At 38.7% G+C, this 12,661-nt stretch overlaps 2 protein-coding genes across 2 annotated transcripts; both read left to right on the top strand.

Moving 5' to 3' along the window:
• The first annotated feature begins 1 nt into the window (after position 1).
• Positions 2–1,351, top strand: LOC115730733 (receptor-like protein EIX2). Its single transcript, XM_030661343.1, has one exon. The coding sequence runs from the start codon at positions 2–4 to the stop codon at positions 1,349–1,351; it is 1,350 nt and encodes a 449-aa protein (XP_030517203.1).
• A 6,441-nt stretch (positions 1,352–7,792) lies between these two features.
• On the top strand, positions 7,793–12,323 carry LOC115730917 (glycine--tRNA ligase, mitochondrial 1). Its single transcript, XM_048279467.1, has 9 exons — positions 7,793–8,373; positions 8,636–9,018; positions 9,178–9,295; positions 9,542–9,736; positions 9,823–10,047; positions 10,471–10,530; positions 10,653–10,733; positions 10,830–11,235; positions 11,889–12,323. Exons 1-9 carry the CDS (start codon positions 7,855–7,857, stop codon positions 12,125–12,127), a joined length of 2,226 nt encoding a protein of 741 aa, XP_048135424.1. The 5' UTR covers positions 7,793–7,854; the 3' UTR covers positions 12,128–12,323.
• The last annotated feature ends 338 nt before the right edge of the window (positions 12,324–12,661 follow it).

Here is a 12,661-nt window from a genome sequence, read left to right as displayed (position 1 = left end):
CATGTCAGACGATATTCCTGATTGGCTCTACGATATTTCCTCTAACATTGACTTTTTGGATATCTCAGTCAACATGCTTAGAGGCCAAATTTGCCAAGATATCGGAGACAAGATGCCGCGGTTAATAATATTGAGACTTTTGGGTAATAATCTCACCGGTGGCATTCCGAGTTCTCTGTGTAAGTTGAAGCAGTTGAAGCAAATTAATCTCTCAAAGAATCAACTATCTGGGAGACTTCCTCGATGTTGGAAAGCATTCCAAAATTTGGAATGGATTTTTCTGGAGGATAACAAGTTAAATGGTCAGATTCCGAAATCTTTGTGCCATCTTCAGCAATTAGATGTTCTTAGCCTTCGTAGGAATGGCTTCAGTGGAGTAATCCCGAACTGTTTGTCAAGTCGACAGAGCATGATGATCCTTGATCTCAGTGACAATCAATTCACTGGTAGGTTACCTCCATTCGGGAAACATTCTCAGTCATTGCTAGTGCTCAATTTAGAGAAAAATCAATTAGTTGGAGGCATTCCTCCACAACTTTGCCAGCTTAGCTATATCCATGTCTTGAGCCTAGCGCAAAATAACATTACTGGACCCATTCCTAACTGTTTTGACGGCTTCTTTTATATGGTTGATGATGGGTCTCATAGTGTGTTTTGGCCGTATATTGACGGTCTCAATGTCATGGTTCACACAAAGGGAACGAACCAAATATATGGAAGTGGGCTTGAATACTTCTTCTCAATCGACCTTTCTGCAAACATGTTGGATGGGCAGATATCAGAAAAGTTCACTAGGCTTCGCCTACTTCAAAATTTGAACCTCTCTCAGAATAACTTGAGTGGACACATCCCGTCAAATATTGGGGACTTGAAAAATTTGGAATCTCTTGATCTTTCCAGAAACGAACTGTCAGGTGCCATCCCGTCGGGCATATCCAGCATGGACTTCCTTAGTCATCTGAATCTGTCCTTCAATAGACTCTCCGGCCGTATACCGTCTAGCAATCATTTGCGTACCGTGGATGACGAATCTGTTTATCGCAGCAACGACGGACTTTGTGGAGCTCCTCTTTCGAAGATTTGTCCCGGAGACCAACCAGCCGGTACTGGCAGTGATGCTTCAAGTGGAGATAAGCCTAGCGAAGGCGATGTGAATATCCACAATTGGTTCTATGCAGGATTGGGACCTGGTTTTACGGTGGGATTTCTGGGGTTCTGTAGCATCTTGCACTTCAAGCGATCTTGGAGGGTCTCTTACTTTCGAGCGATGGATGGGGCCATCGAGAAATTCTCAATGACAACGATGATTGCCATGCTTTGGTTCAAGAGAACATTTCGACAAAGCGAATAGCAGCTTATGCAGCAGGTAAAACTAGCCCCTTTCCTGCTAACCAATTTCTTGCATCTTATCTTGATTGCAGCCATTATTGATTGTATTTGGCACGTGTAACAGAACAGTGGAGAGCTGGAGAAACTTGCCCGACTTTGAAGAAGTGCTTTGTGTTATCGGATGGATAAAGAGAATGCGTATTTAGTATTCAACTTATCTTTTTTCCTCTAGTCTTTGTTTAGTGTGTGGAAGGATGATTATGTTGAAAACTTCTATGTAAGATGCGTTCTCCTTCTGTTTGATGAACTCCATTTGAAATACACATGGTGTGAGGTTTGGGAGTCACATATAATAACACTTTGTTAGTAGCAAAAAGGAAAGAGAGCAATAAGTGTCTTCAATAATTTCCTCGAGCCACTCGCGAATCTTAAGAAGTAAAAGGCATCATCAATTTTTCACACAACAACTTGAGGGCGAGTTTACCGCGATAGTAACTTCCTTAGCTTTTTATATGCGTCTTCATTTTGAATTATAATAAGGATTGCGCGGATATGAAACTTCTATTGTATTGGTATAAACTGGTAACTCAAGCTACATTTATCGAAAATCAATTTTCATCTCACTAAAAACTCCAAACTCGTATTCCAAAACACATTTATCCCAAACTAATTTTAACGGCTCCCGTGGAAAGTACATAATGGAAATGTGCAACGGCATAATAAGTATCATATAGAGCAATGTCTAGTTCAGAATTTGCTGGGACTATTTCAATGAGTCCTCCTATGGTGAACAATTCCCCGGATACCGTCATTGCTTCTCCTTTGGGGAAAGAAGTTCACGACCCGTGGGCTTTCTACCTCCACGTGGCATTGCTCCGTCAAGCTTTCGCCCGGTGCGAAAGATTCCCCACTACTGCCTCCCGTAGGAGTTTGGGCCGTGTTAGCTTTGACTCTTGAAGATGACTTTTGAACCTTACATCCTCAATTGCTAAATAACTTTAGCATGGACTTATCTAGTCAATGCCTATGTTTTTCCTTTTCTTGCGGTCTTCTTGGGGTACAAGCAGACCACGCTTTTGGTCTACAGTGTCATTTTATAGAATTCCTGTCTTATTTCAAAATCCTTATTTTCTCCATTGATATATCCAATCTCACAAAGAATTAAAAATTGGTAAATTGTATAGAGGTACAATTATTATTTGCATATTATTTTACTATGAATGCATGTAATAATCTGTTATTGGACCTGACATATATGAACTCTGTTATTTCGTTATTAACTTACTAATGATTAAAAGGTCAACTAATTTGCTGATCCATTTTTCTTAATACAATTTGAAAGTTATTGACCATTGTTCACATTTACAGTCGTGGAGATGGACAATTTATGATTTGCTTGTGGACGGTACAAATATTATTTGCTAAAACAAAAAGTAAATTCTAATTAATAATAAAAGATATACTAAATATTGTCGAAACAAAATATAAATCTTTAGCAAATCTTCCGTAATAATACGGAACTCTAGAGTACATTTGACAAAACAAAGATTTCAAATATCTATTTGATTACTTTTTCACGATATTCTTAATTTGAAAATTGCGACCGATGATTCTAATTTTCTTTGGACAAGTGGGGGAAACAAACTTAAGGATTTGACCAATGGTCAATCGACAATTTTAGGCGACAATCTCAAAGACAATATTTGGACAATATTGTTGCTATATATTCATATAGATAAAGGTCATTCTATTTTTCAGACTTTTTTTGTCAGATTTCGGACTTCTATTGGATCCACTTTTTGTGTCACAAATAATTTACACATTTATCAGTGACTTGTGAACAATATTAATTTATTTTATATTTGCTTGCTTGTGCGTTAACTATCGAAAACCCAAAACCCTTCGGATAAACCCTCTTTACTATATATTTAGGCTGTGTTTGATAGTCGGGATAAAATTCAGGATAGGATAAGATTTATTTATCCTATCCTATGTATGATGCGTGCCCAGGATTGGATAAAGTGGGATATAAAAGTGATATAGCCAGGATAAAATCATCTCGTGGGGGGAGATGAGATAAAGGTGGATAAGATTTCTAACTATCTTATGTATAAGTTATTTTTTTTTCAAATAACAATTTTCTTAAATTAATAAAATTAAAATAGTATTATAATGTAAAAAATATATTATTTCTAATATAAAAAATTGAAAATAAAAAATAAATTCATAATTATTTAATTCTATTTTTATTTATCTATTCGAATTTCTTTTTTATCTTATGGTATAAGTTCAATATATATATATATATAGTGTTTATATTTATTACATATTTTACGCATTTTAGGAATATTAGTATATTTTAGTATTTAATAAAATAGTATATATCCGTTCAACTTGATCTTTCAAACGTCCATTGGCCCATCTGGGTTGCTCCCGGCGTGAGTACTGTCATGCCTATGGTGCAGACTTCAAGCGAATTGACTTGCTTTTGGTTTGTCTTTGAGATTTACTGTAATTTTTTTTTTTGTAGGTACATGCGACCTGAAACGGCCCAAGGCATTTTTGTGAATTTCAAAGGCCTGTGCGATGAGAAAGACAATAAACTCCCCTTTGCTGCTGCTCAGATTGGTCGGGCTTTCAGGAGTGAGGTTGTGCACATTCTTTCTAATTATCCGAAACCGTGCGTGTTCACGTGCTTGGGGTTGCATGCATGATCTCTACTTTTATACTATTGCATAACATAACTTGTCTTAAGACTATAGTAGAGATATTGCCATTATCTTCATTGTGTCCTTATGTTGTCATCGACGATTGATTCTAATGCTTTTTCAGAAGCGTAGATTTCTCCTCGTCGAGGTCTTCTTAAGGCTGCGTATGGTATCGTTTCTGTTCTCGAAACAACTTTTAGAATAGAAACATTTTTTTTCGTTTCTGTTCCCGGCAATGATTTTTGGAAATAAAAACGCGTTTGGTAACTGCAAAAAAAAAAATCTGTTCTCTGAATAAAAAAAGAACAGAAACACGTTTGGTAATCGTATAAAATTTATGTTCGGGAACGAAAAAGAAGAAGAAAAGAAATGTGTTTGGTAACTACAAAAAAATTGTTCCTAATTTTTTCATTTAATTAAGGGGACTATATATATTAAAATTAAAATGTCTTTATCTTTTTAACTTACTAAATCAAATTAAATCGCATTTGTTCAATTTACTAAATCAAATTGGACCAATATATGTATAAGTAATTTATGTACGATTTATCAAATGATGATATGGACGAGATCAACTATAAAAAAAAAAAAAAAAAAAAAAGAGAAGACGAATTGGAATTAGACAACGAGAACATCAAATATGTTTTCTATAGATAGGAAAAATTACAATTATGAGTTACACGTAAATGTTCCCAAGTAGTTAAAAATATGATTACCTTTAAACGGGGACCCTAGAAAAATATTAATTATACTTTGAGTGAAATCAAGGACTAAAATGAAAAATATTTGTGCATTTAGGTCCTTTTAGTCCAATTGTGCATTTTTTCCAAACATGAGGATTGAAATGAGATGCAAGGTATCAAAATCTCATGTCATGACTCTAAAAGTAAAAATTTTGGCTAAAATGATTTAAAATTAAATTTTTTAGTCAATTTAGGATTATATTCAATGAAGAGGCATGTGGTCCCAAACTGAATTTTTTTAAATTTAAGAGACCAAAATGAAAAAGGAATTAAAATAAGAATATGGACTATTTTTGCACATTTGTCTGACCACAAATACTATTTTTCCTTATTTTCGGCTATTTTTATAATTAAAATAAATCTGCAAAATGTCAAATATTACAAAAAAATATTTTTTGTTCAAAATTGGTTGCTAAGGCTAGGCCAAAGCTTCCAAGGTTGATTTTGTAATTTTATGAATTTTTTCATATTTTTAATTAATTTTTTAAAATAAAATGATCAAAAATCAAGTGTCAACATCATGCAAGAACAAAAGAGAAAAAAGTGTGATAAAAAATAAAATTATTCCCAATTATTTCTAAAAAATGTTCCAAATGTGTTTCTAAAAAGTGTTCCAGGAACACAGAAACAAGTTTTTATTATTTCTTATTTCTGCTTTAAAAGTGTTTCCGTTTCTTAAAAGTGTTCACGGAATACTTTTTTACCACACCTATTTCTGTTCCCAAAGTGTTCCAGGAACACTTTGGGAGCAGAAATATTTTTTCTGGAATGTTACCTTACAGACCCTAAGAGTCCGTGAGTGCTCGCCTTCGCTGAGATCGAGCATTTTTCTCGATCCAGACAATAAGTACCATCCAAAGTTTTCCTGAAGTCGCAGATCTGGAATTTTTTTTTATGTTCCCAAGCGAACAACAAATGTCTGGCCAATCTGCTAATAAAACTCGGCTTGGTGACGCAGTTTCAAAGGTTAGCTAGAATCGTCTTTTGGACTTGATTTTTTCTTCGCCTAACTTGTTCGCTTTGAGTCTCACAGCTTCAATGTTCCAGAGATTCGACCACCATGCTTTTGATTCCCCTTGAAGGCAAAACCTAGTTCCCTCTAGTTTGGAGCAATCACCAATTTCTGCGTTGATGATTCAATTAGTCGAAGTCGTAATAACACATTCAAGCGTCCACAAATAAAGGGCAGACACCTGCTCCATGTGCTCCAAGAATAGGCGGCAAAATTGACTAGTCTGAAGAATTACCTCCACTTCTCTGGATTCAGCAAATTTTTCATGAGCCACGAGAGCAGCTCCACTTTTCTCCTGTCAGATGATAATTGATGACAACCATCACGCCAACTAAGAATTATACGGTCAAATAATTTGCATGATCCATGTTTACAGGCAACAGCATAGGGAAGAAGTATGCGAGAACCGACGAGCTTGGCGTGCCCTTTGCGATCACCGTTGATTCACAAGTTGATGTGACCATCCGAGAGAGGGACAGCAGAGATCAAGTTCGAGTAAGTGCGTGGGAAGCGGCCTCGGTTGCAAAGGAGTTGATCGATGGGCACAAGACCTGGTCCGATCTCACATCTGCATCTACCATTCACGATGGAAAGAAATTTACTTCTTGTTTTTGTGGACGGTATTAGAGGAGTTGAGTTACTGAAATCATTGTTTACTTAACTTTACATTAGTTAGAATCGAACAAATCCTATAATTAGTCACATCTTTGCAGGGATGTCCGAGGTAGCTAACCAATTGTATACTTTTGATACGTATTTTGCTGGCTAAACATGCTGTTGATGTCTTCTTTCGTGTTGTAACACGGAGATGAAACAAACAAGAAGTTGTAGATTTTGCGTCGGTCATCGGTTGCGAAACCTCAGTCCCCCTTCTCTGTCTCTCTCTCCCACTTGACCATGCCCAATTGCCCGTGACAAAGTCGATTGGGATGACGGACCTTGGACTGATGGCTGAACTATTTGTGCCCGCGGTGCTGTGGATGAAGGTTTAAGGTAGTAGCACTGAATGCGGCGGCAACATTGGAAGACTGTTATTGTCGTGTACTCTCGATTTCATCGAAACATGCTACGTGTGTTGGTGCGGTGGAGCTGGCGAGGAAGGTGTTTGACGAAATGCGCGAGCGAGACAATAACATGATTAGGCCCATGATTTACGTTGAACAGTCAACTTGGAAGTATAAATCTTTTTTGTTGTAAACATGTTACGTGAGTTTTTTTTTTTTTTGCCCCCTGAGGGATATATTTATCCGAAATTAATATTTGTCTCGCAAAAAATCCCGAAATGGTATTCTTGACACATTTATCTCTAAAATTAATTTCCATTTCATTTGGTGAAGTTAATATTAATCTATTGTGTTGGTAGGTTAAATGGAGGTAAGATTATTATTTCCAAATTATTGTATCACCATTGCATTAATGTCTAATTGAAGTTGACATGGAAAAACTCATTATTTCGTTGCCGACTTACTTATGATTAACCGGTCGAAATAATTTGCCGATCCATTCTTCTTAACAAATCAATTTGAAGTTTTACTAACCACTCTCCAAGTTTACAATGGTGGAACCATCGTCCATTTTCACATTTGCATTTTTGTAAATGTAAAATGAATTTTGCGGATTCCTATTTGATTATTCTTCAATTGCGGAAACAGGCTTAAAGATTTGGTCATCAACTGAGAATTTAAGACTACATCTTAATAAATTATCAAGTTATTTATAATTAAATTGATCAAATTATAAAATTTAGAGATGAATTAGCCGCTGGCTATACAATAAGTTTACAACTTTTTAAATAATTATTCTCGTAAATTACACAATTATCAATGAATTATTAATATGTGGGAGCATTCGATTATACAACTGATTTCAAGCATACCCGTCGCTCATCCAACAACATGGGGGACGTATAATTTTTCCTTAATTTGTCTAACGGTCCTAATATGGAAATCGTCATAATTTCCAATAAAAATCGCGAGAATCCAAAGAATTATCTCCCCCACTCATCTTTCCAAAACCCTAACATCAGATATTTATTTTTCCCCTCACCATCGCCGGGACTCGCATGCCACCACCACCACCACCATTTTCTTCGTCTTCGCTCCTCACCAGGATCGCCTCATCAACTCCCCTCGCCTCTCTTTTCTCCACCTCTCGCCTCTTCTCTTCCCCTCCTCCTTCCCCGACCTCCTCCCCCGCGATGGACCGCGCCGCCGCCGACGACTCCCTCCGCAAGGCCCTCGCCGAGAGGCAGGCCGCCGTCGACGCCCAGGGCAACGCCGTCCGCGCCCTCAAGGCCGGCAAGGCGCCGAAGCCGGAGATCGAGGCCGCCATCGCGGAGCTCAACCGCCTCAAGATCGACAAGGCCGGCGTCGAGAAGCAGCTCCAGGCCGCCGTCTCCGGCGCCGCTGCCGGCGAGGGAGCCCTCACCAGGGAGGCGTTCCGCCGGCTCGTCGCCAACACGCTCGAGCGCCGCCTGTTCTACATTCCCTCGTTCAAGATTTACGGGGGCGTCGCCGGGCTCTACGACTACGGCCCGCCCGGCTGCGAGGTCAAGTCGAACGTGTTGGCCTTCTGGCGTCAGGTTGGTCATGGATACGAGTTGAATTGGAGATGCTTTAGCCGGAATAGTTTGTTCTCGTGAATTGGTGTTGAGGTTTTTTGCTTTCTCTTCTCGGCCGAATTTGAATTTATGAGTCTAATGTGTTCGATATAGATCATTTCCCTGAGACTTCAAAGTGGAAATTCAATTTTTACATGTCCTTGTAAAGCGCTCATAGAAAATGCCTGGATGCATAACAGCGCAAAGATTAGTCTGATGTGTTATTTTTCATTCCTATTATTAGCATTTTGTTCGCGAGGAGGAGATGTTGGAGGTTGACTGCTCTTGCGTCACTCTGGAAACTGTCCTTAAGGCGTCGGGTCACGTGGACAAGTTTACTGACCTTATGGTGAAGGATGAGAAAACTGGGACTTGCTATCGAGCCGACCATCTGCTCAAAGATTTTTGTAATGAGAAGCTCCAAAAGGATTTAAGTATCAGTGCAGAGAAGGCTGCAGAACTAAAGCATGTACTTGCAACTTTGGATGATCTCTCTGCTGATGAATTGGGTGCCAAGATAAAAGAATATGGCATCACTGCTCCTGAAACCAAAAATCCTCTCTCCGATCCCTATCCGTTCAACTTGATGTTCCAAACGTCTATAGGCCCATCTGGTTTGCTCCCTGGGTGAGTACCAACGATTGATGTCAACCTGTCATGCCAATTGTGCAGACATTAAGTTCCTGTTTCAAGAATGTTATTGTGGCTTTTGGTTTTGTAATTTTTGTTGTTTTATGTCTTTGAGATTTACGGTAGTGTTTTTTTTTTCTTCCCAATCTACTGCAGGTACATGCGACCTGAAACTGCACAAGGCATTTTTGTAAATTTCAAAGACCTGTATTATTATAACGGCAATAAACTCCCCTTTGCTGCAGCTCAGATTGGTCTGGCATTCAGAAATGAGGTTGTGCATCCTTCTTTCTTTCTGATCATCCTAAATGGTGCATGTTCATGTGCTTGGGTTGTATGCATCATCTCTGCTTTGAAACTATTATATTGCATAACTTGTCTTAAGATCGTCATATTTGATTGTCTTGTTAGTCAATGGGCTTTCAATGTGGTCTTCAATGCTGTAGTAGAGATATTGTCATTATCTTCATGGAGTCCTCATAAAATCTACAATGAATTCTATTCCTTTCCACACGTGTAGATTTCTCCTCGCCAAGGTCTTTTGAGAGTCCGTGAGTTCACTCTCGCTGAAATTGAGCATTTCGTCGATCCAGAAGATAAATCCCATGCGAAGTTTTCTCAAGTTGCTGATCTGGAATTTTTTATGTTCCCAAGGGAACAACAAATGTCTGGCCAAGCAGCTACTAAAACTCGGCTTGGTGAAGCAGTTTCAAAGGTCAGCTTGAATCATCTTTTGGACTTGATGTTTCTTCCCCTAATTTGTTCACTTTGAGTCTCACAAATTCTGATGTTTATTTTTAGGGAACTGTTAACAATGAGACTCTTGGCTTCTTCATTGGGAGAGTATATCTTTTTTTAACTTGCCTTGGGATAGACAAGGACCGCTTGCGGTTTAGGCAGCATCTTGCAAACGAAATGGCTCACTATGCAGCAGATTGTTGGGATGCTGAAATTGAGTGTTCGTATGGTTGGATTGAGTGTGTTGGTATTGCAGATAGGTCAGCATATGATTTACGAGCACATACGGTAAGAGTTATGTTGCCTTATTTCGAGTACTTGTTTTTTGGAGAAGGCGCATGTTCAGGAATTCTGAAAGAAACAGCTAGGTAGCAGAGGCAAAGTTATGGAATGTGAATCATGAACTGCCGACATGCCTAAGAAATTAACACTATTTCATTTTATCATTTTACTTCTTTCTTCGATGATCTCGGTATAGTATGGTGTGGCTTGTTATTATATAGGTTCTCTTTTTTGCTGTCTTGTGTGGCAACCATCTGATGGATGGCATATGTCATCCATCGTTGGACAATTATGTATAATGTTTGAAGCAAAAATTATGCGGCATATTTAGAGGGGGTTGAAAACTGGATAAGAGAAAGTTTAGAGATGTATATGTTCCGCTAATTGTAGAGGCTTCTAGTTGAAGTGATGATTGTTGTTATTTGACAGGAGAAAAGTGGAGTTGCTCTTGTTGCCCATGAAAAATTTGCTGAACCCAGAGAAGTGGAGGTAATTCTTCAGACTAGTTAATTTTGTAGCTATTCTTGGAGTACATGGAGCAGGTTTCTGCCCTTTATTTGTATATGCTTGAGTTTGTGATCATGACTTGACTGATTGAAGTATCAATGCAGAAACTGGTAATTGCTCCAAACAAAAAGGAACTAGGTCTTGCCTTTAAGGGAAATCAAAAGATGGTGATTGAATCTCTGGAGGTATATGTTGGAGGTTCCTTGGTTTTTCCTCTTTTGCTAAGTGTATCAGGAATCTCTTCCTTTACTTAATGCTTGCATTCGTCTTGTCAATACCAGGTGATGGGTGAAGAGGAAGCTTTGCAGTTGAAGGCTGCTTTAGAATCCAAAGGAGAGGCTGAGTTTCTTGTATGTACAATGGGGAAGAGTGTAATAATGAAGGATAACATGGTGAAGATTTCTAAGCAGAAGATAAAAGAACATCAGAGGGTTTTTACACCGTCCGTTATTGAACCATCTTTTGGCATTGGACGCATAATATACTGCCTTTTTGAGCATTCTTTCTATACAAGGCCCAGCAAAGCAGGGGATGAACAACTAAACGTGTTCCGCTTCCCTCCACTTGTAGCACCTATCAAATGTACAGTTTTCCCATTGATACAGAAACAAGAGTATGAGTCAGTTGCTCAACTTATTAGCAGATCACTGACTCTGGCTGGTGTTTCAAACAAGATTGACATTACAGGTACTTATCCAATAAAGTATTTAGGTTCTCAATTTCTTGCGTAAAATGAGTTTCTTTTGTACATATTCACATGAAGCTTATATCTTGGTCACTCTCTTTTCTTCCCTCACCATAAAACGGGATTTTATGGAGGGGTGTGAATGCCTGTTTCCTTGAAACTGTTTTCATTTATCCTCATGCTGGGATCAGCACCAAAGTTTGACGGACATCTTTATCCTCGTTGCTTTTTCTTTCTTAAACAGAGCTTTGATTTTTGAAGCGTTTCCTTTTTATATGTGTGACATGAATACTGTCTATTGATCACTCTTTGTCCTATTCACAATATAAGGGGATTTTCTAGAGGGGTTTAAATGCCTTTTTTTTTTTTAATAGATCGTGTCCTTTTTTTCCTGATGATAGGATCAGCTCCATTAATTGGCATCTTCTTGTTCCTCTTTCTCTTTTTTCTGTTAAAATCTGAGCTGTGATTTGTGGAAACTGCTAATGTTGCCTACAGGTTTCAGATCTGAATGATACACAAATAACTTAGACGAGAACTTGTTTTGTTATTGAGCTGTATATTTTTAATCGAGATTTTACTTTCTTGCCCTTGGTGAAAGCACCAAAATTACATTGGATGATCATCTGCTACTGCGCCCTGGCTATGTTTACAGGCAACACCATAGGGAAGAGATATGCAAGAACCGATGAGCTTGGTGTGCCCTTTGCAATTACTGTCGATTCTCAAGTTGATGTGACCATCCGAGAGAGGGACAGCAAAGATCAAGTTCGAGTAAGCGTGGGGGAAGCAGCCTCAGTTGTGAAGGAGCTGATTGACGGGCACAGGACCTGGTCGGATATATGGTCGAGTTTCCCACATCATGCATCTGCATCTGCTGAAGAAGATGAATAGTTGAGTTACTGATATCATTGTTGATTTAAACCAGTTAGGATCAAAAATACAATGTGAGTTGTCTCATATTTTAGGGGTCTCATGGTGGGAAACAAACGGTATACTTTTCATATGTATTCTGCTGGCTAAATATGTTGCTGTTGATGTTCTGTTGGAGTCGTAACACGGAGATAAAACAAACAGGAAGTTACAGATCTGCGTCTCTTCTCTTGATTTCCGATGCCTCAGTTTTCATGGAAATTCTGCTTCTTGAGAAGGGGAGAATATTTTTCTATGAGCTTCTCTGCGTCAAGTTACATGTCATCAAGATCCGCCACACCATAAACCCTCGTTTCCCCTTACTCCAATCTGCACACCGCCGCTGCCACCATGGCTGTTGCACTGCCAATTGCTGGCCTGTCAGTTGCCAAACCTCAGCCCCTTCTCTCTTGCATGCGCGATGGAATAGGGTCATCGATCTCACATGGACCTTGCATTTAAGGTCCATAGGGGTCATCTGACCACGGATCCATAACATTTCACTCTTTTGCATGC

Source organism: Rhodamnia argentea, chromosome 5, assembly GCF_020921035.1.
Source record: "Rhodamnia argentea isolate NSW1041297 chromosome 5, ASM2092103v1, whole genome shotgun sequence".
Lineage (NCBI taxonomy): Eukaryota > Viridiplantae > Streptophyta > Magnoliopsida > Myrtales > Myrtaceae > Rhodamnia > Rhodamnia argentea.
Note: the sequence above shows the minus strand (reverse complement) of the source record. Positions and strands in the feature narration are given on the sequence as shown.

Coding starts and splice junctions, on each gene's coding strand:
- LOC115730917 (XM_048279467.1), top strand. CDS start 7,855: ATGCCACCACCACCACCACCATTTTCTTCGTCTTCGCTCCTCACCAGG. Junction 9,019..9,177: donor CCATCTGGTTTGCTCCCTGG/GTGAGTACCAAC, acceptor AATCTACTGCAG/GTACATGCGACCTGAAACTG. Junction 9,737..9,822: donor TTGGTGAAGCAGTTTCAAAG/GTCAGCTTGAAT, acceptor GTTTATTTTTAG/GGAACTGTTAACAATGAGAC.
- LOC115730733 (XM_030661343.1), top strand. CDS start 2: ATGTCAGACGATATTCCTGATTGGCTCTACGATATTTCCTCTAACATT.